A 26,791-nucleotide genomic window follows, 5' to 3' on the forward strand; every position below is an offset into this window, starting at 1 on the left:
AACTCACACGTGTCATGCAACCCGCCTTGCCTACCCTGCAAGGTTCCTTCCAAAAAAGGTGCCGGAACTCCGTTCTGAGCGTTCTATGAGAAAAAAAGCCCTGGTTGTAACCAAAGGGGCATCTCTCCTTAAGCAACTGAAAAAGAAACCAGGTTCACCTGCTTTTTTTTTTCTTATATCCAGCAAATAACAGAAGAACAGAGTTGGAAGGGACCTTGGAGGTCTTCTAGTCCAACCCCCTGCTCAGGCAAGAAACCGTATACTCTATAAAATGATCTAGAATGTAATGATTCAATTCATTAACTTTTTAACCTTCCTTCCTCATGTATTTCACTATTTTCCCCTTTGGACATATCCGAAGTTACATTTTGACATTATTTTTATATATTGATGCCAGATTACATTATTTGGTGGACTTTTGCACTAAACACTCCGCTACGACGTCCCTTCCCTGAATATAAGTTTGCTAAATTCTGATATCTTGAGGTTCCCCCCTACCTTCATCCAGAATTGCAAAGAATAAAATATACAGGAAGGAAGAGGAGACAAATTTGCTATAATTCACACTTTCTTGCTAGAAGAACAAAAGTATCTCAAGGGGACATTTGAGTGATCTTAAAAGGACTGGATTAGCCAATTTAATACTATGCACAAGGGACAAATTGCCTTCCAGCTAATTCAATCTCAGTTTCAGTTGACTGGCTGGTTAATTTGATCAAGAGACACAGAGCTAGCCATTTGCATTCCCAATATCAAGGCTTTGCTGCACGTTTGGATCCATTTGGTCATAATTCATTTTATAGTAACATCTTAGCACACAAAAAAGTGATGTCTCATTTCTGGACTCTATTGAGATCATCTGTTTCATAAGTAATATTCTCTGTCATTTGTTGGGATTATCTCTGAAAGAGACAACACTGGAGGCCTACAGTGGTATCACTGTGGTATTTAAAAGCTGCAGAGTTTTTATAAAACAATAGCGAGCGAGCCTGCTGAGTTTCTGAAATGTCCTAATCAGCAAAGATAATTAGATGCCAGCAGAACTGCAGTGGAGTGGAAGCAATGGGAGTTTATCCAGGACTTTTAATATCAGTGTGGTTAATAAATGGGTTTTTAGAAAGTCAAGGTGACCCCAAGATTGCAAAAGGAGTGTGGCTTTGGTTGCATGGCTATGACCACCGTCTTGATTCTTTTTTTTTACCACTCTCTCCAAAAATGATCCTGAATGGCAGTTGGTTGTTTAAGCATCTTTGCTGCCAGCTTCCTCCCCCATGAACAGTCATTGATCTGAACACTCACTGATAGGCAGGCTAACAGAGAAGTTCATTGGTTAGGAGACTCGTAGAGTGGAAAGGGCTTGAATCTCTGAAATCCTTCTAGATCTAGAATGATTCAAGATTCTGCTAAGGTAGTTCTGACAATTGAAATGCATGTCAGCTGGAACTATCAGGCCTCAGGAACCAAGCAGGTGGAATTAATTTTTAAGAGTTTCCTTTATTGTTCCTCTCCTATAGACAGAAATCATGCCAAAATAAATTATTATTATTATTATTATTATTATTATTATTATTATTATTATTATTATTATTATTATTATTATTATTATTCTCAACTTACCACAAGGTAACTCTGGGTGGTTTACAATATTAAATATTGTTTACTCCGAGAATTACTAGGGAGGAGTGTTCTTAACTGTCTTTCCCCCAACCAAACTAAGCTTCAATATCTCATCCTCTGGAATGAAGCCTCTCCCTTAAAATAAAAAGTTAGATTCAGGGGGCAGACTCCTAGGAAATCCCAGGCTGTAGATTAACTTGAAAAGACATTTTCAAAAATCCTGGAAGGATTTCATAACTACTCCTCTTATGAAAAAACACAACAAACATGGAAAGTACCACGTACTGTAGTACTGAAAGTAATATTCAGTTCTCCCTTTACCATAAACCTGTGGTGGCAAACCTATTGCATGAATTTTACCAGGAAACATAGATAGGGCAGGCTAGAAAAGTAAGTGCCCTCCTAACCATACCCAACCACTTCGAATTCGTTGGCGATGTTCATTTTTCTCTATGAGTTCATGGTGACGTAACCCTAACCCAATGTGGAACTTTCCTCCAATGCGATTTTCCCATATATTTGACCAGGAAATATAGATAGGGCAGGCTAGAAAAGTTAGTGCCCTCCTAACCATACCCAACCACTCCGAATTCATTGGCGATGTCCATTTTTCTCTATGAGTTCATGGTGACGTAACCCTAACCCAATGTGGAACTTTCCTCCAATGGGATTTTCCCATGTATTTGACCAGGAAACTTAGATAGGACAGGCTAGAAAAGTAAGTGCCCTCCTAACCATACCCAAGCACTCTGAATTCGTTGGCGATGTCCATTTTTCCCTATGAGTTCATGGTGACCTAACCCTAGCCCTAAGTGCAATTTTCCTCCAAAGGGATTTTCCCATGTATTTTACCAGGAAACATAAGGCAGGCTAGAAAAATAAGTGTCCTCCTAACCATACCAAAGCACTCCAAATTCGTTGGCAATGTCCATTTTTCTCTATGAGTTCATGGTGACGTAACCCTAACTTTAAGTGGAATTTTCCTCCAATGGGATTTTCCCATGTATTTTACCAGGAAATGTAGATAGGGGAGGCTAGAAAAGTCAGTGCCTTTCTAACCATATCCAGGCACTCCGAATTTGTTGGCAATGTCCATTTTGCTCTCCTAGTTCATGGTAACCTAACCCTAAGTCCATGGTGGCGAACCTATGGGACCCATGCCACAGGTGGCACGCAGAACCCTCTCTGTGGGCACGCGCACTGTCTCCCCAGTCCTAGGCCTTCAGCTGGCTTTTATAAAACCTTTTCACTTTAGGGAAAAAAAAGGTTCAATCAATCAATCAATTTCAACTTCTCGCAGGAAAAAAAAGATCTTGCAAAGTTGGAATTAATTGATTGAACTTTTTAGTCCCACCCAGTGTGCCGTTACCACCTCAGCCACGCCCACCCAGTGGGCCAGGCCCACCCAATTGGCTACACCCACCCAATGGGCCACGCCCACCTGGCACCCGACGATACATAAATGTGTTTTGGGTCGCAGTTCGGTCTCTAAAAGGTTCTCCATCATTGCCATAAGTCATGGGCCGCCACCACTTTCTCTGGAAATAGCAAATAATTAGGGGAAACGAAAAATGTTTGGCCTCCGTTGAGCCCTGTGCCAATGTTTAAGTGCCAAACAGTTTCACAATCAGTTGTTCTCCCAAAGACCCTCATTTCCAAAGTAAAACTTGAACCTTTATAGGGTTAAGTATTTCAACCTTAATGCATTGGGCCAAATGACATCTGTCCAGGGATGAAGCTTACTTAGTGGTTGAACTGGAGTCCAGATGTAAACATGTTTCATGGATTAATTCTGACATCTAGTGGTCACATGCTCTATTTGCACAGTTGTGTTGCATATCCTTTATCTGCTGCACAAGAAAGCAGTGACAAATCACTCCTGTATTGTGCCAAGAAAAGTACACTGGATGTGTGTCCATAAAATCACCAGTTTTATAAAGTCTTTACTTTACAAAAGACTTTATTTTGAAGAAAGGCATAAACCCAATTGACACACCATGTTAAATTATAATGTGAATTGTTTGGTTTTAGCTCAACAAAAGTGATAGTGATCTGGTCATCTTGTCCTGTTTTGGGGTTTTTTGGGGGGATTGCCTTTGATTTTCCATCACACTCCAATAACGTCTGCCATCATATCATATGGCCAAATATTTCAGGGTTAGCTTTATTAACCCTGCATCTAAAACCAGTCTGATTTCACCTCGTCTCTTTTTGAATGAGTTCTTTTTTTTTTAATCCCAGATACTCTCAACCATTGTCTTTGGCGCCACAAACCAAAGGAGATTCTCAACCATCAGGTCCTTGTTGTGCCAAGGATGCTTTTTCAAAAAGGCAAGGATGATGACTGAAAGGAATATAAATCCTTCCATTCCCCACCATTCAGTCAGAACTGAAGAAGCTTCTTGGATGAAAAGCAAAAGGAAAAACAAAGAAAGTCTGGTTGCCTCTTGAAAAAGCACTTTTGAGACAATTCAAAGGTATCTATTTTTCTGTGTTCAGCCTTCCTGATGTCATTACTCACAGTCATTTGTTACAACCAGGGCTTTTTTCCTCATAGAACGCTCAGAACGGAGTTCCGGCACCTTTTTTGGATGGAACCTTGTAGGGTAGGCAAGGCGGGTTGTATGACATGTGTGAGTTCCAGCACCTTTTTCTTTTACAAAAAAAGCACTGGTTACAACTGACAAAGCTGTGATGTTGACAATACACTTCTTTGTTGTCATTGTGATGTCTTCAGTATTTTGTCTGGATCTGTCATGGTATTTCCCCAAGTAACAGACATCATTGTATTTCATGGTTACAGTTACCATCCCTGTGAATTTTTGAGGCTAGAAAGATGAAGCCTGTCCATTTTGAAATTTGCTCCACCTTTTAACATCAGGTAAGGTTGACACTATCAACATGAATTTAGGGCAGGGGTCTTCAAACTTGAGCCTTTTATGACTTGTGGACTTCAACTCCCAGAATTCCTCCTCAGCGTGGCTGGCTGAGGAATTCTGGGAGTTGAAGTCCACAAGTCATAAAAGTGCCAAGTTTGAAGACCCCTGATTTAGGGTTTTTAATACTAGGCAGCAAAACATCTGAACAGAGTTTTTGTCTTCATATGCTTTCTATGTGCGTGAGCATTTTTCTTGCTCCTTCTTAAAGTCACAAGATTCAGTTCATAATTCTTCAAGCAATCAAATCTAATCCATTAAATTTTTCTTTCCCTTCACTTAGAAAATCTATAAAAGCCAAAGAACTTTCAGTTGATTATGTGCCATAAAGTCATTTATGACAACTTGGATCAGTGTTTCTCAAACATGGCAACTTTAAATGTCTATGGAGATTCTCAGTCATGCAAGTCACGGTTGTCCCAAAGGTGCTTTTTCAAGAAAGTTCTTGAAAAGGCACCTTTGGGATGGCAATGTTAAGATCTGTGGACTTCAACTCCCAGAATTCCCCAGCCAACTGCGTAAGGTGGGGGATTCTGGGAGTTGAAGTCCACACGTTTTAAAGTTGCTAAGGTTGAGAAACATTGACTTAGATAGATTTTCTCCATGGTGATCTGATCCGGACATGGTCCTTCAGTTCTTCCAAGGATGCACCCATCACCACTGTAACTGAATTCATCCATTTTGCTGCTTGTCATCCTCTTCTTCTCTTTCCCTCCAGTTTCCCCAGCAATTGAGTCTTTCCGAGGGGGCTAAGTCTTTGCATAATGTGTCTGAAGTAGGATAATTTAACTGTAATCATCCTTGCCTCCAGTGACAACTGTGATTTGATTTGTTGCATGATCCATCAGTTTTCTCGGCTGTTCACAATATCCTCAGGAGGCTTCTCCGACATTAAAGTTCAAAGGCATCAATACTCTTCCTATCCTGCTTGTATAAAAGTCCAACCTTCGCTTCTGTAGACTGTATTGCTATCTTTAGTTTCTGATACATACAGTACGGGTTTAAATTGCCTTGGACAGTGAGTTCTCATCACTATATAAAAGGCAGGGCTATACTGGACATCAAATGAATACATGCAAGCAAATAAATCTATGCTATCCTTTCGGGCTGCAAAAAAAATGCTCCGGACGACAGAAAATCGCTGCTGGCAGGATTTACGTTACTAAATATATACATTATGTCACCTTCGCTCATTCATTCTGCTGGCAGTCTCGGTCTCCCGGAAACACGCCCCTCAACCCTCCCCTTCTGAACTCCCGACCTATAGAAAACAACTTTGGAAAGAAGGCGGGGACCAGGTTAGCGCAGGCGTATATATACCTAGGGTTAAAAAAAAAAAAGGTTTTCTATCGCGCCCGCCCGCCTCTGGCTCCGCCCTCTCCCCCCCCCTCCGCCTGCGTTTTAAGCGCGCGCGCGCGCCGGCTCCATGCGTTCGTAGTCCCGGTTTCTTCCCGGCCTCGGAAGATTCTCCCCAGACGCGGGCGGGTTCTTTTTTTTTTTTCCTTTTCCTTTTCCTTTTTTTTTTTTTTAAAAAAAGGCTCGGGAGGGCTGCTGGCTCGCGCGCCTGCGCGGTGGACAGGCCCGGTGGAGGGTCAGTATCCGGGGAGCGGAGTTCGGGAGGAGCCGGGGACGGCGGGGCGCCTTTCCTGGGCCTGGCCCCGGAGGAACGCTCTTGGGCAGCGCCTGTCAAAGGCTGGTGCAGGAGGAGAGACCGGCTGCTCCGCCGCCCGCGTGCTGAAAGAACAGCGGCGTCGGGGCTGGTCCTTGACACGGGTACGGGGTGCGGGGGGGGGGCTCTCCCTCTCCCTCCTCTCCAGACTACAAGGCCCATCATTCCCGGCTGGACCTGCGCGGGGATGAGTCCGACCCTGGACCTTTGGCGGTGGTGGGGGGAAAGAGGCTGCCACGCTTGCCTTTCGGGGGGTCTCCTCGATCCTTTTGGGGCGACCCCCGCTGCCACGTGGACGGGGAGGGGGGCGGCTGCAGACGAGCGGGGTGCTGGGACCCTTTGCTCGGGTTCTCACGACACGTTTCATCAGCCCCGGGCAAGACATCCAAGCGGCTGCTGATCAGCTCAGTTTCTTTTTTTGGGGTGGGGGTGGGGGGGAAATCTTGCGCTGTGCCACCCCCCCACCCCCCGGTGACGTCCTTTGGGCGAAGGGTCCGGTCTCCTGCATGACCCGCAGGCGGGAAACGGGTTTGTTGGGGAACTGGTCGTGGGAAAGCAGCCCTGGAGTCAGCAGCCTCTTGAAAAAATGCTCCAGGAGGCACTAAATGCGTGGCTGCATTAAAGACATCTGGGTTTTGGACATCCTGTCAAATCTCCTCTCTTCTGTCTGAGAGACACCTGTTTGGCATCTTTCCTTTCTCTTGGTTGGCTTAGGACAGGGTTTCTTAAACTCTCCTCTCTCAAGACTCCTTCCTTCCTTCCTTCCTTCCTTCCTTCCTTCCTTCCTTCGAAAAAAAATTGTGTGTGTTGACAGTCAAGTCAAATGGTTGACTCTTGGCAAATGCCTGGAGTGGTTCCCTGCAGTTTTTATGGTAATTTTTCAGCAGGGATTTGCCATTGCCTCCTTCCTGGAGCTGAGAAAGAGGGACTGGTTCAAGATCACCCTGCTGGCTTCACGCCTAAAGCAGGACTGGAACTCCCAGCCTTCACATTTCCATCCCGGGGGGGGGGGGGGCCTTAACCACTACACTAATTGGGTGTTCTAAAAAATATGAAGGGTATTTCAATTTTGCAGACAGGTGAGGGTCTTCTTGGGGACCCCCAGAGGTCCTCAGACCATGTTTTTTTTAATGAAAAAAATGAAATTTAATGAAATCAGCAATCTGAAAATTAGCATTGATTGAATGTAATGCATTTAATCATGCTCAGAATTTCTCTTGGGTCTTCTCATTCACTCCCCTCCCCTTAAAATGTGTCTCTAATTGCAACCTTGGTTTCTAGTGAGATAGTCTCTCATATATTCAACTCTTATTTCCAAATTCCTTTGTGTTTCCTGGTTGCTAAGGCACTGGGTTCCGCTCTACAGTGACATGAAATAGCTGTCTTATTCTAATTTTTGTAGGGGGACTTGTTGTTCAAGAACAACAAAGCCCAGAACAAAAGCTTTCATCTTGTTCTTAAATATATATATATATATATATATATATATATATATATATATATATATATATATATATATATATATATATATATATATATATATATATATATATATATATATATATATATATATATATATATATATATATATATATATATATATATATATATATATATATATATATATATATTCTTACAAAAAATGGAGGATAACTCTCTCAAAATGGCACAGAATGGGACCATATTTGGTGTGGAGGAAGAAACTGGGAGAAAAAAGGTTTGAGTTTTAAAAAATGGGCTGGATTCAGCTGGGACTTTGGGGGGGGGAATAAACATGCCCTGTTTTTTCCAATGCATCCCAATGGGAGAGGCAGTAACATAGACTCAGGTTGTTGTCACTGCTCCATTCTAAGGCCTTCCTTCTCTCTCTGGGTCACAGGTCTGCAACCTGCGGCTCCGGAGCCGCATGCGGCTCTTTCAGCCGTCTCCTGCAGCTCCCAGTCCTCTGCCATGTGCAGTCCAAAAAAAAAAGTGGGACTAAAAAAGTTCAACCAATCAATTCAAATATGCAGGGTAGGTGCATATTATTAATAATAATATCTCACCTTGGCTCCACTCTTCAGTCAAACCCTGTTCTGCACATGCGCGCATGTATGCACATGCGCACACATTTTTTGCGGCTCCCAGTTTTTCCTTTTGTGAGGGAACCGGTTCCGAGTGGCTCTTTTACTGTTTCAGGTTGCTGACCCCTGCTCTGGGTCATATGACCCAAAGTGGAGCATATGCTGCCCACCCCATGCTTCACTGCACACATCCGTGCGCAGTTATTGCTCTAGAAGAAGTTGTGTTCTGCATGGTTTATTGGCCTTGTGTAACTTTTTGGCAGCCCTGTTAAGTTAGGGAGTAACAGACTGAAAATACTGGAGGTTTCAAAGCGCAGGTTCACCATGTTACCTGTGATAACATTCTTTGTCATCAACTCTGCCTGAGGGTGTACCCCAGCCTTTAAAATATGAGGAACATCTTTGGCAGGTCTTACCTTCTACACCCCCTCTGATATAATAATAATAATAATAATAATAATAATAATAATAATAATAATAATAATAATAATAATAATAATAATAATAAGTTGGAAGGGACCTTGGAGGTCATCTAGTCCAACCCCCTGCTAAGGCAGGAAACCCTATACCATTTCAGGCAAATGGCTGTCCAGTCTCTTCTTAAAAACTTCCAGTGTTGGAGCATTCACCACTTCTGGAGGCAGGTTGTTCCACTGGTTAATTGTTCTAACTGTCAGGAAGTTTCTCCTTAGTTCTAGGTTGCTTCTCTCCTTGACTAGTTTCCATCCGTTGCTTCTTGTCTTGCTTTCAGCTGCTTTGGAGAATAGCTTGACTCCCTCTTGTTTGTGGCAGCCCTTGAGATATTGGAGCACTGCTATCATGTCCCCCCTCGTCCTTCTCTTCATTAAACTACACATACCCAATTCCAGCAACCGTTCCCTATATGTTTTAGCCTCCAGTCCCCCAATCATCTTTGTTGCTCTTCTCTGTACTCTTTCTAGAGTCTCGACATCTTTTTTACATCGTGGTGACCAAAACTGGATGCAGTATTCCAGGTGTGGCAGTATTCCTGTTTATTAAATTACATTGTTTTACTAAATATTTACTAAAAATATTCTCTTTTTACTTTTCCCTTTTTCTCCCCATCCTGGCTGTGCTTGGCAACAGTCCTTCAAAAACCCTGCTTGTGTCTCCCTCTCCAGCTGCATTGCTGCTTGTGCTTATATGAATTTTCCTTATGTGAAGCCTCTTGCATGACCAGCATGGAAGAATTGTGCATCCTATATTGCTTTTTCCATGATTTCATTGAGAACATTACTGTACGCCTCTAGAAAACCCTATGTTGTCTGTCCGTCTGCCTGCCCATCCATCCGTCCAGTTTCTATATTACCTTTCACACTTGAGTGATTCTGGGCATTTTATATACCTATAACTGAGGCTTTCTTATTTCTGATTTTTAATCTGATGCAAAATATTTATTGCTGCTATGTTCTTTAGCCTCATATTGATCTGGGAACACATGTAGTTTGCTGTCTCACCAACCCTTAAAACATGGTTTTTCAACCTTGGCAACCTTAAGATGTGTGCCAAGGTTGAAACACACTGTCTTAAAGAATATGAAGGATTGTAAATGGAACAGTTTGCTGTCTTTAGTTGTTCTGACCTTTCTCAAGCTGCGTAACCTGGTACTAAGTTATGTATTGTAGAGGCCACGAAGCATGCAAGTACATTTGTTGCTAAATCCTTAAAAGTCATATCCTAGTTTATGGGGAGAGGCAAAAGTGGAAAATGACCCTGATTTTCATTTGTATCTTATTTATGAACTGAGAACATGGTGCTTTATCTTATTAAACAGTATTGCATATGTAGACAAAGTAGCTTGCAAAACAAAGACAAGTGCAAAATAAGATTAAAGTGTAATCTTATATGGAAAACAAATGGGCAGACAAAATCAATAACAATTTAAAATTGAATTGTGTTTTTAAATCTGCAGGATATACAATAAATATCTTCTTTTATGTTAAGAGATACATATTGATCAGCAAGACTGATCAAAGCCAAAAACAACAAATCAGCAGCGATATTTTAAGAACTCTTAACTTTTTTCCTTTCTTTAGACTTTGAAACAAATGAAGTACATTTTGGTAACAGGCGGTGTCATCTCTGGGATTGGAAAAGGAATCATTGCCAGCAGCGTTGGGACAATCCTCAAATCATGTGGATTACACGTCACTTCCATTAAAATTGACCCTTATATTAACATTGATGCAGGCACTTTCTCTCCTTATGAGCATGGTAAGATGAAAACCTGTTCTTCTTACTATAGCAGCAAGGACTGAGTATATCCACATTCTAGTACTGAAGATACTTTTTATTTAGGACAGTACAGAGAGTCCAATCTGTCCACTGGGCTATTTTATATTATTTATGTTTGCTTGTGTTTTTATTCTGTTTTTATTCTTTTAAAAAATCCCATTTATATCCCGCCCTTCTCCGAAGACTCAGGGCAGCTTACAATCTAAAACACAAATCAATGTGCTTAGCAATAGCCTTCATTCTATGTATATGCCTGCTTATTAGGGCTTCCCCCCCCCAAGTGGCATTTTTACAAAGTCAGCTTATTGCCCCCAACAATCTGGGTCCTCATTTTACCTACCTCGGAAGGATGGAAGGCTGAGTCAACCTTGAGCCTGGTGGGACTCGAACCTGCACTAATTGCAGGCAGCTGGTGTTACTTAAGGAGGCATTAGCCCACTGCTCCACCAAGGCAGTGTTTTAACATCAGCTCCTCTCCTAGTCATCCCTATAAAGTGGGCAGCCATATGCATGGACATCAATGTGTTGAAGTCCATTCATCTTAAAGGTGCCAAGAGTGAGAAGCAGTGGTGGGATTCAGCCGGTTCGCACCGGTTCGGTAGAACCGGTAGCTAAATGTTTTTGAGTTCGGAGAACCAGCTGAACCCACGTTGCTTTTGGAAGTCCATTCTAGGCCTCGGAGGCCTGGAGGAGACCTTGCAGGTGTAGAACAGCCCATGGGAAGTGTATGTCACTTCCAGAAGTCCGTTCTAGGTCTCAGAGGCCTGGAGGAGGCCTCCCAGGCCTAGAACGGCCCACAGGAAGTGTGTGGATGTCACTTCTGGAAGTCCAATCTAGGCCTTGGAGGCCCAGGCCTGCATCCATGCAGAGAACCTGTTGTTCAGGTATTTGAATCCCATTACTGGTGAGAAGCCCACTGTTGTGACTATTCAGACAATGAAAGTGACAGGCGGCAGAGTCCTTGCTGGGGTTTGGTTTACAGTGGGAAGCAAATGTGATGCTCCTTCAGAAAGTTGTGTAGTAGATCCCTAGGATGTTCGGTTGCCATCGCTGCTGCTAACCAATCGGGAACATGCTAGATTTGGGAAAGATGTTTTGGAGGATGATTTCAGTACACAAACATGGATATATAGAAGAAGGCAACAGAAAGCTTATCTGTGGTTGTCATTTTGTTTTAGGTGAGGTGTTTGTGTTGGATGATGGAGGAGAAGTGGATTTGGATCTGGGCAACTATGAACGGTTTCTTGATATCCGACTCACAAAAGACAATAATCTGACCACGGGGAAAATATACCAATATGTCATCAACAAGGAAAGGAAGGGAGACTACTTGGGTAAAACTGTGCAAGGTAATGTATTAAACATGGATTTATTCTCCTTTGACTGTTGCCTTTGGCTGGAGACTTTGTGTAATTTCAACCATAAAGTCTATGGCTAATAGTTTATGTACTGTAGGTACCGTCTCTCTCTGGTTATTTTTGTAACCTGAGATGAGAAATTTGGGCACTTTGAGATGGAATTAAAAACATTATTAAAAAAAATCTTTCCAATAATATAAATAAAATAAAGAAGAGAATAATTGTTAAAGCAATTCAAGGATGTCTTTAGGGAATGGTCAAAACATTAAGATACCAGCCCTTGTGATCAAAGCTTCATAGTTTTTTATGTGCATGGAGCTTCGATTGCATTGTTAAAGTCGCCATCTTGACTTTTTTGACCTTGCCCTGCTGACATCCCTGGAACACTTAATACTATTTTAGTTGCATTTACATGTTGCTGTAAGACAGATCAGTGTCGAGATTAGGATTTTCACTCAGGAACACGTTCATGAGAATGCAGTCACATTGCCAATAGGAATAATAAGGTATCCAGGAACCTTATTGGATAAAATAAAATGGCCAAATTGGTTGGAGTTGGATAGCATCCAGATTGAGTTAATAAAATCAAATCACCAGAAATTCACCAAGAAATGAATATTCAGTGTTAACATGAGATGATTCTAATTGAAACCAAGTATGTAGCCAGAAATTATTGAAATGGTATCTTTTTTATTATTATTATTTTACAGTTGTGCCCCACATTACTGATGCCATCCAGGAGTGGGTAATGAGACAAGCACGAATCCCAGTAGATGAAGACGGCGTGGAGCCCCAAGTTTGCGTGATCGAGGTTGGTGTTCACGTCCTTCCATGTCTCTTGCCAAGATTTCATACACAATATACTGTAATGTATTGGTTGATGATTACCACCTGTATTGCTAAAGATACAAAACCATTGCTGTTCTTTATTGCGATCATTAATTAGCACAAGAAAATTAATATGCAAATATTAAAAATAATCCAAAACAAAATTGATAATGGCAGGACAGTTAAGAAAAGTAGATGAAGGGAAAAAGATTTGGCTAAAAGTCAGCATTAAATCAGAATATGGTAAAAGGGGATTGGGGGGGCAGGATTTATGACTTAAGAAAAGACGTGTTTAATTTTAGATGTCTGTATTTTAGCTCGGAGGAACGGTGGGAGACATTGAAAGCATGCCTTTCATTGAAGCCTTCCGCCAATTTCAATTCAAAGTCAAGCGAGAGAACTTCTGTAATATTCACGTCAGTCTAGTTCCCCAGGTAAGATTCCAGAAGGCAATTCCTTGTAGTGTTGGCCCTAAAGAACCTGGGTAACTCTTTCTAAGGCTTTGGGTTAGGATATCTAAGGCAGGGGTCTTCAAACTTGGCCCTTTTATGACTTGTGGACTTCAACTCCCAGAATTCCTCAGCCAGGCATGCTGGCTGAGGAATTCTGGGAGTTGAAGTCCACAAGTCATAAAAGGGCCAAGTTTGAAGACCCCTGATCTAAGGGGTGGGAGAGAGTGTTTATATCATCTTGCTTGTTCTGTTTCAATCGTATGAAGCTGTTTGTGGAGCTGGGTGGCCCCAAAACTAGATAAAACAGATGAATAAACAGATTGCAGGAATGACCTGAGGGTTTTCAAAGAGGTTGGAAAATAAATCTGATTTTAATTTGACACATTGTCTTGTTTATGTCTCTTGGCCTGGGTTTATTAGCCAAGTTCCACAGGGGAGCAGAAGACAAAACCCACCCAGAATAGTGTTCGTGAACTACGAGGCCTGGGTCTATCACCAGATCTAGTAAGTTTTGCTGAGATGTATACAAAAACACTGGCTGGATTTCAAACTGCTGTCAGGCTGAGGATGGGAAGACGTTTTTCAGCAATTTGAGAGAAGTATAAAATAAATTGCTGTGAAAGAGATAAATAATCTGTTCACAGAAGCTGAGAATGTATAATGTGGGTTAATTGTTCTTTGGTGAGCTAACCAAAGTCTGTTTGAAGGCTAGATTTAAACCTTGGGCAAATTTTTGAAGGTTTCACTATTTTCTTTCCTAGATTGTGTGCAGATGTTCCACACCCCTGGATACCTCAGTGAAAGAGAAAATTTCCATGTTTTGTCATGTAGAACCAGAACAGGTAAAGTTGCTTCAACTTAACATAGTAACTTTGGGCATATATGTGTGTTTTCTGCCGGCTTTTGATTTCACATAATAGTTTCTGCATGCACAGAACAGATCTAAGTTATGAACTGCTATGTAACTTGTTAATTGTCTGGGGGGGGAAAAAGAAATGCAGAGGGTGCATTTTCAATCTTTTATTACCAAATCACAGGGGTGACGAATTGTAAAAGGTGTTGAAGCATTGCCCTGTAGGCTGATGGTTGCCTATCTTTCCTTTTTGTCAAAGCTCGGGAGACCTGCATCTAGGTCAGATCAGAGAATTCTGTGCAGCAGATTTTATATATGTAAGCCTTCTTTTTTTCAAATTAGCTGGGACTTGCAGTGCACATTATTTTGATTTTCTGTTTGCCAGAGCAGCAGTTAATTCTGTGCATCCTTATGTATCTTTCGGGATGTGGCTCTAAGATCTTAGTAATATTTGCTTAACCGGATAATTTGCTTTGCTCCCACAGGTAATCTGTGTCCATGACGTCTCTTCCATCTATCGGGTTCCTCTGTTGCTAGAGGAGCAAGGAGTGGTGGGTTATTTTCGACACAGGCTCAACCTTCCCATTGAAAAGCAGCCCCAGAGAATGCTGATGAAGTGGAAGGAGATGGCAGACAGGTGAGTTTCTCTGGGCAAACAGTAATTCTACCTAGTTTCACTCAACACAGTAAGCCCTGAACCTAGGACAACAAAACACAATGTGTGTAGCTTGATACGTTCAAAGAAAGTATACTGTGGCTTGCAATGATGGCCTGGTTACCACAACCAGCTAAGACAACCGTTGGTCTCCCACAACAATGAACCATACAGCACCAAAATTTAGATTGCCATAGGGTAGACTGCACCACTTCAGACCACAGATGAAAATGATATGACTTGGAATCCTCCAGTATAGTGGAGCTGTGGTGGCACAGTGGTTAGAATGTGGTATTGCAGGCTAACTTTGCTCACTGCCTGGAGTTCAATTCCTTCAATGCTAACTGGCTTAAGATAGACTCAGCCTACCATCCTTCTGAGGTCGGTAAAATGAGGACCTAGATTCTTGCGGGGCAATGTGCTGCTCTGTAAACTACTTAGAGAGGGCTATAAAGCACTGTGAAGTGGTATATAAGTGCTATTGTTGTTGTTGCTTTTTTTTTTAAATGGTAGGATTTTTTGGAGATACATGCTGGACTGGTATGACTCCTGATTTGAAGACACAATTTGTTTAGCTTGGCTCTGGCTGAGCTACGTTTTAGTTTGCAGACTGTCTTTAATAAAGTCACCTCTGCATCCAAGCATAGTACATGTTACAGTCTGCTTGCTTTGGACAGAGATGGGGGGAGCATATAAATTTAATAATAAATTTAGCAATGTTTAATAATTTGCGTTTTATCCAATTTACTGACTGTGTGGGCTGAGCTTAAGTGGATTTTAATGGGGTGGTGATGGTGCTTTGAGCTGGAATTGAGTCCTGGCAGCTACGTAGACAAGTCTCTGTCATTTTCTAGGCAGCAGTTTCAGAAATGGTTACTCTGGCCTTCTTCCTAGGACTGAGAGTTGGTCACCCAGCTGGTTTTTGTGCCTATCCGTGTTTCTCTGTTTCTAACTTGTCTTTTGAGATGATAATATTATATTGACTTTTTCATTCCATACTTTTTATATTCGCTTATTAAAATATGTGGTTTTGGTTTTTTACACAGATATGATCGCTTATTGGAGACCTGTTGTATTGCCCTGGTTGGCAAATATACAAAGTTTTCAGATTCATATGCCTCTGTCATTAAAGCCTTGGAACATTCTGCTCTAGCAATCAATCACAAAATTGAGATAAAGGTATGCTTTTTTCCATTGACTAAATATATATATATATATCTTGTTTGGTTTAGTTTGAAACTTAAAATCTGTATGGGTGTCTGCCCTGAGTTGATACTAGTAATGCTACTTCTGGCACAAATTCAACTATGTTTACCAACAACAACAAAAACTAACCTACCTCATATATTCCAGCAGTGTTAGAAGAGCTTAATAATGTGATAACAACAATGCAAGCATTGGTCATAATGTATAGGAAAATATTTGGGATGTTGATACTGTTCAGTCTCCTAGTTGGCTACCATGCATTTCCATAGCTATAAACACAATGGGGAAAATGGATCAAAAGGCATACTGCACACACACTTTTCTTAAAGTGTGTTTCAAGGACTCCTGAGGGTCCCCCAAGGCCCTCTTGGGTGCACAAAATAAGAACTATTTGCCAGATATTGAAGATATTCGCAGAAATATAAAGCAATGTCAAGACTGACATATTTTTTTATATTGGTTAAAATAGTTTATGAAAAATTGTTAATATGCTTAATATTTTTATATGATTCAATAAATAAATATTCAGTGAGTGTGTTAATTTTAATGCAGTGAATATTGATCAATCTAACCCACACAAATGCTCTTTTGTGGTCCTTCGTAATTTTTAAAAGTGGGAAGGGTTTCTGAGAGCAAAATGTTAAATAAAAATTGATGTAGGGAATTTCTGCCGTCCCTCAAAAGAAGGCTGAAAGCTCTAACAATTTTGATTGCTTTGAAGGCATCATGGTGATTTGATCATTAAAATGATCTTTTTTTTATCATCAGCTTCTTACAGCTGTGTTTTTTGTTGATTATTAAACTATTTTAAGATGAAAAAACCTCCAAGGTCTATAATTCGGAACAGAAGTTGTTTTTAAAAAAAACAATAAAGATTAGGAGTGAAAATCATTTGGTCAATTATTTTATCAGGTAATATAGCGAATCAAGGCAATGTTCAACAAACATTGGCATTCAAGCTCTAAAATTAAACAGTCTTCCTCTTTTCCCCCAGTATATTGATTCTGCTAATTTGGAACCGGTTACACTGCAAGAAGAACCCGTGAGATACCATGAAGCCTGGCAGAAGCTTTGCAGCGCTGAGTAAGGCATTCATCGTCTTCCTTTCTATGATGAGAAAATGTTTCCTGCTAGTTTTATTGAAGGGTTTTTAGATTTTAGATTTTAGATTTTATTAGATTTATATACCACCCTTTCCTGAAGGACTCAGGACGGTTTACAGGGCATTTTAAAATCACATCAATATAAAATACAAAGTTAAAAGAGAATTAAAAGATTAAATTATCCCTGAAAATAAAACCCCAGTTAAAATTCTCAGCCTGGGTCAGAGAGCTCAAAGAGCCAAGTCTTCAGGTCCCGGCGGAATGAGCGTAGGTCAGGGGCACTCCTGAGCTCTATGGGCAGCTGGTTCCAGAGGGCAGGCGCACCCACAGAAAAGGTCCTCTCCCTGGGTGTTATCCGCCGGCAATCTTTTACCGGTGGCACCCTGAGAAGACCCTCCCTCTGCGAGCGCACTGTAATTTTGTAATTCTCTGGCTTTTATTAGGCCAGACCTGTTGAGCTTCCTTTTATGAGTGAGGCACCAGGCCTCGTTTTCTGTTACTGAGCGACAGAATGAAGTACATCAGAAACAGGATGATGTTGATGGCTCTGTACTAATTCCAGGTGCTTTTGAATTCTCTGGAGTTGCATAGGTGACATATAGAATAATAGAATCTTACGGTGAGAAGGGACTTAGGGAAGTCTTTTCTTTGAAGACTTTCTGTTGTAAGAGCACCCGCAGCTTCAGGGGGCAACCTGTTTCACTGCTTCATGGAAATCCCTCCATTTTTCACCATTAAAATCCAATCCATTGGTCCTTGTCTTATCCCCTGGATAATAAATCCACCGCCCTCTTCCTTGTGACATCCAAGGAATGTTATCATAGCTCCCTTCTCTTCCTTAGGCTAAAGATAGCAAAATCCTGTAGCTTTTTTGTTTATAAATAACATGATAGAAGTTCCTTGTTCACAAACCACACGCTGCAGGTTGCCTCTTGGCGACGGATCAATATGATTCTGCCCCAGAATGAACAAATGGGATCCCAGGGCTATTGACACGGGTGGCAGGGGCTCTCTAAAGCTCAGGTAGTTTTCCCAGCCTTTCCTGGAGGTGCTAGAGCAGTGATGGCGAACCTTTTAGAGACCGAGTGCCCAAACTGCAACCCAAAAATTTATCGCTGGGTGCCAGGTGGGCGTGGCCTACTGGGTGGGTGTGGCTGTGGTGGTCATGGAAGATTGGGTGGGTGTGGCCAAGGTGGATGTGGTCATCTCAATGTCGCTCGTGGGGAGGGACACCTGTGGGGGGTGGGCAGAGTTGGGGGAGATCCAGGGGGTCTCTGGTAGGTGTGGTGGTAGACAGGAGGCTCATCCTGCAGGATAAGGCGAGGCAGGGCAGGGGCGCCATTGCCATGGGGCAAGGCAAGGGCTGGGGCAGCTGCTGCCTGACACCATTGGCCCCCACACACAGAAGTCAGCGAGCACACGAGGGCCGACGGTGTCCGTCAGTAGCCACAGCCTGCCGGCCCCTCGACAGGCGCACTCTGGGGCTCCGCAGCCCATTACCAGCAGTTCAAAGAAGCCGCCTCCGAGATGGATGGTCGGCCGACAGCTGAGGAGGCGATGCAGTGGGTCGTGCCTGGGAAAAGGGAGAGCATGTGAGGCCAGGAGGGACAGGGTGGGGGGGAGGAAAACCAGCCACACTGGGATGCATCCGGCCACATGGGACCTCGGCAAGTTAGCAGGCAGCTAGTTGAAGAAGGACAGTTGCCATCTCCGAGGCATGGCACGGGTGCCCACAGAGAGGGCTCTGAGTGCCACCTCTGGCACCCGTGCCATAGGTTCGCCACCACTGTGCTAGAGGTTGAACTCTGGACAATCAATATTCAATAGAGGGGTGTTACTATGATCTGCACCTCTGTCACCTTTCAGCTGTAAATCCCTGCTATCCTGCAGCTTCTTCATTCTTGCTTGTGACCGATGTTGCAAAACCGCATTATTCTGAGCAGTGTTTCTGCATTTTATTGTTCCATGGTTTGTGATGTTTGAATAAACCATAATAGGGAGAAATTCTTGCTGGATTGACACTGGGCTAAATCGCGGTTGTTTCCACTAAAGGTGTTCAATAAAGCACCAGGGCTGTGGTTTATATAAGCAAAATGACTGGGATTGTTTCACTGACCGTCCTCAGTTCAAACTAGGCGAAGTGCATTGTGATGTAGTTTGCTTTGCGGGCCCCATTTCTTTTCCGAGGACTGGGATAAATGTAATGCAAAAGTGAAGTGAATGCTCAGGTTTATCCAGGAGACTTCCTCCTTTTTCTTTAGTGGAGTCTTGGTTCCAGGTGGTTTTGGTGTTCGAGGCACAGAAGGAAAAATTCAAGCCATTTCTTGGGCAAGAAAACAGAAAAAACCTTTTCTAGGTGAGAAAATATGCTTCAATGTTATTTTTTTTTTTTGGTACGTAGTTTACAAGGCATTGGGCCAGTTCTTTGAGAGATCTTTGTGTGCCACAGTTTCTGCCTGTCCAGTAGGACTTGTAGAGTGAGTGAGAACTTGAGAACTAAGAAGGATGTCTTCTCTGTCATGCCACATACCCTCTGGAACAGGAGCTCAGCTGAGATTCATGGGACCCACCCTTGTGATGTTCCCAAAGTCTTTAAAGACTCGGCTTTGCTCCCAGGCCTGCAGACAGAGTGGTTGTTGAGTCCGTTGAATTTTCTTCTCTGTGTGGACGTTTGTTTCTTCTGCCCATATATGAACTTTTTCCTATAGTTCTTTTATTACAGCATAAACTGTTGGGTGGCCTCTAAAATTAATCCAATCAGTCAATCGATTAGTTCAGGGGTGTCAAACTCAATTTCATTGAGGGCCGCATCAGCATTGCGGTTGCCCTCAAGGGGCCGGGTGGGTATGGCCAGGGTGGGCGTGGCCTACTGGGTGGGCGTGGCCAGAGTGCGTATGGCCTACTGGGTGGGCGTGGCCAGCTCTACATCATTCGCATCAAGGGTGCCTATGGGGGCCTGGGCAGGAGTGGGACAGATCTGAGGGTCTCTGGCAGAAGGAGGGTCTCTGGGCCAGGGCCAAGGCAGTGGGGGCCGTTCCCTCACTGTTTCCAGGATGGCTTCGGGGGTCACATGAAACCACTTCGCGGGCCGGGTCCGGCCCCCGGGCCTTGCGTTTGACATGTCTGGATTAGATGAATAAAATTCAGCTAATTGCTCTGAACGTGAATCAGAACTGAAATGGTCCTTTCTGTACCAGCTTGCCTGAAATGATAAGTTAAAGAAATATTGCCCAGTATTATCCCAAGAAACCTCTACCTGATGTCTTTGAAATCATGTGCGGCCAGACTGATGCATAATTGTAAGGCTGTAAATTATCCCAGTCATCCTCCTGTACCTGATCTTCAGCTGCTTATGTAGAGTCTAATAGAGGAGGATAATGGGAATTCTGTTGGGTATTTAAGAATACCAGTGCATATTTTTTTTAATATATCTCCTTGCTCTGTTTTCTGCAGGAGTCTGTTTGGGAATGCAGTTGGCCGTTGTGGAATTTGCCCGAAATGTCCTTGGCTGGCAAGGTAAAGGTGTAGGAAAATAAACATTTGGGCCTGTCTTTAAGAATGCTAATCATTAAAATCACTTGCAATATAATTGCTGTAGGGTAGCAATATACTGGGAACACTTAAATCTCAATAAAGCTTTTTATACTCTTAAAATAATTGTATCTATTTCACTTTACCCAGTTTTTACAAGAGCTTATAAAGGAATGAGCTTTTAAATCTCTAAATTGTTCGCAATACAAAATATAAATCTCCGTGTTTTTATTGCTTTATTTACTAGCCTAAGTGTACAGGACTTAATAAGAAAGCAGCTATTTACAATGTTCAGACTTTGGATTATTAAAATATACAACATGGTATGTTAATGATTTGGGTAAGATTGCATTGACCATGTTATGTTGGAGCATTTGCTTCAAGTCTTGGGTTATCATTAATGCTAATTAATGGAAAAGCTACTTTCTACTGGAAATGTAGAATTTTTTTCTTAAGATCCAAGGCTTTCTGTGATCAAAGCCTGTCATCCACAGATGCCAACTCTACAGAATTTGACCCCAAAACTACATATCCAGTGGTGAGTGTGATGATACTTTTTAATCCGTTGTGGTTTCTTTTCATGTACACCAAGAACATTTCCCTCCCTCCCTTCCTTCTCACAACAATTATTTTGAAAGGAAATGTAAAAACTGGCCTAATTAGAATGAATCACGATGAGAATAAATTAGACATCTCCAGAGTGCTATGACTAATGAACCTCTGTTAAAATGTTGTCCGATATTTGAAGTTAGGTGTTTCTCAGTGAGTTGCTCTGCCATTTTTTTTGTAGATATGAAAGTCCAGATTTTATGTTATTTAATTTGGAGGCAGTGAATGTCAATTTGACCCAAAAAGAATGTGTCTTCTTACATTTTTGCTGGACTTTCTATTCAAGAGTGCTTCAGATACTGTAAAAGTAAACTTTTGCATGTTTGTATATGTATGTATGTTGCACGCACATATTTTACACATTACAAGGCCCGTGAATATATTCTAAAACTCAATGCTAGACATAAAAAAAATACTTTGTTAGCAGTTAATTCTGATGAATTACCAATGTCAGAAACCCATCAGTTTTGTTTTTAGGCGCTACTAAACCCAGCTTACAAATCTTGTTTTCTCTACATACTTGCTTAATATTCTTCATTGCCTTAAATTCTTCTCCATCACATCATACTCTTCAACTTCTCAGGTAATTGACATGCCGGAACACAATCCAGGTCAAATGGGTGGGACCATGAGGCTGGGCAAGAGGAGAACCATCTTCCAGACCAAGAACTCAGTCATGAGTATGCTTTCCTTGGCCTTCCTTTTGTTCGTTTTGTTTCCCCTTTCCTTTTCCTTTGAGTCCTGATTGTAGTTTAATTATACAAATACCCAAGCTGCCTTAAAATCCTGGAAATTATAGCTAACGGCTATCCCACTTTCCTAAAACGTTTGGGGCAACATGATGACATTGGTAGTAGCTCTACAAAGAACAAAAAAATATACCTCAAACTTTGTATTATATAAACGTAGGTATTTACTAGACCAGGGGTCTCCAACCTTGGCAACTTTTAAGGCTTGTGGACTTCAACTCCCAGAATTCTGGGAGTTGAAGTCCACAAGTCTTAAAGTTGCCAAGGTCGAGGATCCCTGTACTAGACCCCCGTGACCCCTTGTGTTATCGTTTCAGAGATATCTCCTTAGCAGAGCTTCTAGTGTACTTGAAAAGTTCTGTAAAATTCAGGGAGGCATTCAAGAGATCTGTCTATCTTGAAAGCAATCCATGTTGAACAGCGCAGGACAGTCAAACATCAGGAGTTGACTACAGGAGATGTTTTATGACATTGAGCATTATGTCATAACATGATTGATGATAATGTTTAGGTCACACAATGTTTTATAAACTTGGCCAAATTTTAATTCCATGGAAGTCATGGGTCCCAGATTTTGGATGCATTCTGTAAACTAAGTTCATTTGAGGCACCTTGGTTCGAAACGTTTTGCCCTGCGACACATTGCTCATGCCCTCTTTCTTTGGTGACTTGTTGGTAAGCACGGGAACTGCTTTCTGATAAAAGTTTTCTGTAAGAGGACGAAAATCAACGTCATCCCCGGAAAGAGTAAGGGGAAGGTAGGGTATTAACAGGTATGCTAATTTCGAATAAGCAAATAGCCATATATTTTCCTCCACCCATAGGAAAACTATATGGAGATGGTGACTACTTGGAAGAAAGGCACAGGCACAGATTTGAGGTATGGCTGCTTGTAGTAGAGAAAGGTGTGGGGAGGGCCCTTTTCCTCCAAAATCTAGTTTTTTAAAAAAATCACCTGGTGTAATTGTCCGTTCATAGGTAAATCCAGAACTGAAAAACTCATTTGAAGAGAAAGGTATGAAATTTGTGGGCCAAGATGTGGAAGGAGAGCGAATGGAAGTGGTTGAGTTGGAAGGTGAGCATTGATCTGTCACCAGAAGGTTGCTATTGTTAATTGAGGAAAAGTTTTAAGGGCTTCTCTGAGATTTGTGGAGAGTGATCTTCCTTGGATAGAAAAAAAAAGTGAGAATTGCTACATCAGTTCTTTGGAAAACGAATTTCAGTGATGGCTAATGTGAGGTCCTTGGTGCTCTCTGAGCTTGGTTTTCTTGCAGACATTTCATTACCAAACTAGGTAACATCAGTGATTGACCTAGTTAGGTAACAAAACATCTGCAAAACAAAAACAAACCAAGCTCAGAGAGCGCCAAGGATCCCCCAGTTCAACCCTGAGTACAAATATTCTCTTCCATGGCTACACGCCTGTAGCTTTTTATAGGATACTCTGTAGCCTTATGAATAGTTTTGGCAGTTAATCTAATAAAACATGCCTTACTTTCTCCTCCAGAGCATCCTTTTTTTGTGGGGGTTCAGTATCACCCAGAATTCCTATCCAGACCCATAAAACCATCTCCTCCTTACTTTGGCCTCCTCCTGGCTTCTGCAGGAAAACTCTCGCATTATCTCCAGAAAGGTTGCAGACTCTCTCCTAGGTAAGTCCAGCCTGCCCCGTGTACCTTAATACTTGAAGTGACTTAGAGATTTGAGACTGTGTGAGCTCAGGTTTTACATCCATTTGGCACTGAAGCCTTCACGATGTATCTTGCACCTGGATTAAAATATTAATAATGCATTGCGGGGAAAGTACGGTATAAGGCCCTCTCTGCTCTGACTGCGCTTCCGTTTTGATTCTGTGCGAAAGACAAATTCAGTCTTTTTCGACGGTCATCCAACGATGGTATGTATATTGATGATATATTTGGGGAAGATTTGGGGCTCTGGTTCACGGTTAAAGGAAGGTCAGTTGTTGGATTATTCCTCTACTTTTTTTGCTCATTGCCATTAAGCAAAAACTTTGATCTCGTGTCTGTCCCCGAGTCAGTTTTGGTTCTGTAAATTTGGCAAAAGATAAGGGTTATGACAAAGCTGAAACAGCGTCTTTGCCAAATTATGTTAGGAAGGTTAAAAGGAGGAAGTAAACTTCTCAAATACTACCTTTATTTAGTTTGCCCAGCTTTACTAAACTCCTAGTGATACTACATGGAGTGTATATGTGTGTGGCTGTGGCTGTAAAAAGAGCAGCATTGAATTTTATCAGTATCCAGATGTGCTCGCTCTCTCCCCCTCTCTCCCTCCTCCCTCTCTCATACACGCACATGTACGTTATCATGAAAGACTTTACGCTTTCTGCAAAATATGAATTCTAATTTACAATTTAGTTTTCTGCTTTTTATGTTGATGTGTGAATTCCAAGGGTTTTCTTTTCTGCATCTAATCAAAGAAGTATTTCTCTCGCTTTCATGTATTTGCGTTTTTAAAGGAAAAGATTGGTTCTGCGTTACACCTGAAATTAGCCCGGCAAGCAAAAGCTTTCAAGACATTTGTAGCCCATCTAATGATGAGTCCTCCTGTAATAGATCATTATGTTACAAAACAAATATAGGTTCCCACTATATATATATATATATATATATATATATATATATATATATATATATATATATATATATATATATATATATATATATATACATACACACACACACACACAGCCAAGTAACCTCTTCAGGAATGTTAAGATCCCCAGTGTTTGCAGTAGATCAGAGTATGTTCTTTCTCTTGATTTCTCTTGACTCAGCAGCCAGGAATTCTAGCTGAACCAGTAGACCAAGAACAGAGTTTGTTATGTATGAAAGAGAAATCCTGTTATTTTTCTAACAGCCTGAATTTTACAGGGACACGTATAGCGACAGAAGTGGAAGTAGTTCCCCTGATTCTGAGATCACAGAACTGAAATTTACTGCTGTGAATCATGAGTAAACTGCTGGTAAAATCTATTTTCCATTTTCTGGGTTTTTAACATTATTTCTTTCTGTTTGCTTGTATCACATTTCTTGGGAGCAGGGGATGGTGGTAGTCAAAATGACCAGCTTAAGTGTTTTTAAAATACCGATAAATTTGATATAAATATTTCTGATCTTCCTCTTTTTCTCTCTCTCAGTCCCAACCTACCCACCATCCAGGTGTTGTGAAATTCTTCATTGGACACCATACATCCCGGGGATTTTGTAGATCATGTTATTATAATTGTTTTTATTTTTTGGAGCCTTTTTTTGTTTTATTTTATTTTTTTAAAGAAATTAATTCTGAGAAACTGATATTGATGCCTACTTGTGCTCAATTGTGAGCTTTACAGACCTGAAGTGCAGAAGCTGAGGGAGGGAAGAGAGACATTTTGGACATGTAAGGCGGTTTAACAGGCCATTTTAAATGCTCACAGAAGATGCCGTGCAGAGCCTCTGTTCAGGATTTTGGTTCATCTCCATTGTCGGAGGTGTACATTATATGGTTGGCATCTCGGTGGAAAGTTGTCCAAGGCAGGCAATTAAAATCTTCTAAAGTATTCTAAAACAAAATGGTGCTACACCTAACATTGCTTAACCTTTCCTAAGAGTATAATTTTCCCGTTCACGAGATACAGTGTACTCTGATGCTAAGCAAGTCTGGCCACATTCAAAGGTGTTTCAAAAATGTGAGTGTGTCAATTTCCTCCCCCCCCCTACCATTTTACATATTCATCGGAGGGGGCATGGCTTTCTTTAGTTCAGCTTCCTGAACTGATCCAATTCCTTGCATCAAGGGGGACGCACGTATGAGAAAGTGACTTTTCAGAAGTTGCTTTTTGCACCTCTCATTGAGAGCGTTGCCCTGGACTGGAAAGAAACACTGAGGGTCTTATTTTTCGAAGAAAGACCACCCTGTGTGGAACAAAGAGCTCCTGTTGGCATATGGGCTGTCCCAGGCACCGGTTTGTAGAAGGGGAAGGATGTGTCCAGCGACATGCAGATGCAGCTTTAGAAGAGAGAAAGGATGAGCCTGCAGACGTGGAGACTGCAGAAAAAGATGGTTTATGATCTTTTCCCAGTGCAGGTTACATAAACTGAGTTTCCAGTAAGATAGGTGAAACTGTCACTGCAAACGTATTGGATGTACAGATCCTTTTCAGTTCATTAAAATGTTGGGAAAACAATTGGTTTGTTCTGTCTGTTTATGCCCTCCCCATTTCTCTGAGTTAAAAAGTGGAATTTCTTTTGAAATTACTCCTTCCTTCCTTCCTTCCTTCCTTCCTTCCTTCCTTCCTTCCTTCCTTCCTTCCTTCCTTCCTTCCTTCCTTCCTTCCTTCCTTCCTTTTATTGCTGAGATACCTGGAATACTAGAAAAAGATAGGAGAAACAGCACCATCCCAACTCCACTGTCCCCAAATCACACTAAGGGCCAACCTAAAACTTCCCGGGACCCATTACCTAATGTTTACTCAAGGAATTAACTTGTCTGCTGTTCATTAAGGCATGGAGAAGAAGTTGCTATTATTTTATAATCTTAAAACATCCACCCATATAAATGCTGGTGGACAACTGTTAAAAGAATTTTAGTCATAAGCCAAGTTTAGACTTTTAACCTGCTTGAACATCCCTAAAATCCCAGCAGTAACTCCCTGTTTTTGTTTCTAAGGAGAGAACGATCCATGGCGGTAATATCCACACAGTGAAAATAGGCAGAGGAATGGGCAGGTTAGAGAAGAGGGATGATGGGGAAGTCGCCAGGTTAACGTAGTTGCAAACGTGTTTTCCCCCCCTTTAAATACCCACAGCATGAAATGTATTGATGCACAACAGTGCATGTACAAAAGGGGTGGGATTTCCATCACTTTCATCCACCGGATAACACACACATAGAGAGAGGAGGA

General features: G+C 41.7%; 1 protein-coding gene across 1 annotated transcript; it reads left to right on the forward strand.

The window, feature by feature from the left end:
* The first annotated feature begins 5,856 nt into the window (after positions 1–5,856).
* CTPS1 (CTP synthase 1) lies at positions 5,857–26,068 on the forward strand. The gene is made up of 19 exons (XM_081334439.1): positions 5,857–6,144; positions 10,343–10,520; positions 11,720–11,890; positions 12,610–12,710; positions 13,045–13,161; positions 13,600–13,683; positions 13,941–14,021; positions 14,518–14,669; positions 15,734–15,866; positions 16,888–16,976; positions 19,258–19,352; positions 20,450–20,512; positions 21,022–21,065; positions 21,720–21,816; positions 22,710–22,765; positions 22,864–22,960; positions 23,393–23,537; positions 24,780–24,871; positions 25,046–26,068. The coding sequence occupies exons 2-18, from the start codon at positions 10,355–10,357 to the stop codon at positions 24,862–24,864; spliced, it is 1,776 nt and encodes a 591-aa protein (XP_081190565.1). The 5' UTR covers positions 5,857–6,144; positions 10,343–10,354; the 3' UTR covers positions 24,865–24,871; positions 25,046–26,068.
* Positions 26,069–26,791: the final 723 nt, after the last annotated feature.

This window comes from Vipera berus, assembly GCF_964194415.1.
Source record: "Vipera berus genome assembly, chromosome: 9".
In the NCBI taxonomy this organism is placed as follows: Eukaryota; Metazoa; Chordata; class Lepidosauria; order Squamata; family Viperidae; genus Vipera; species Vipera berus.

Coding starts and splice junctions, on each gene's coding strand:
- CTPS1 (XM_081334439.1), top strand. CDS start 10,355: ATGAAGTACATTTTGGTAACAGGCGGTGTCATCTCTGGGATTGGAAAA. Junction 20,513..21,021: donor AAATGTCCTTGGCTGGCAAG/GTAAAGGTGTAG, acceptor TGTCATCCACAG/ATGCCAACTCTACAGAATTT. Junction 21,066..21,719: donor CCAAAACTACATATCCAGTG/GTGAGTGTGATG, acceptor TCAACTTCTCAG/GTAATTGACATGCCGGAACA.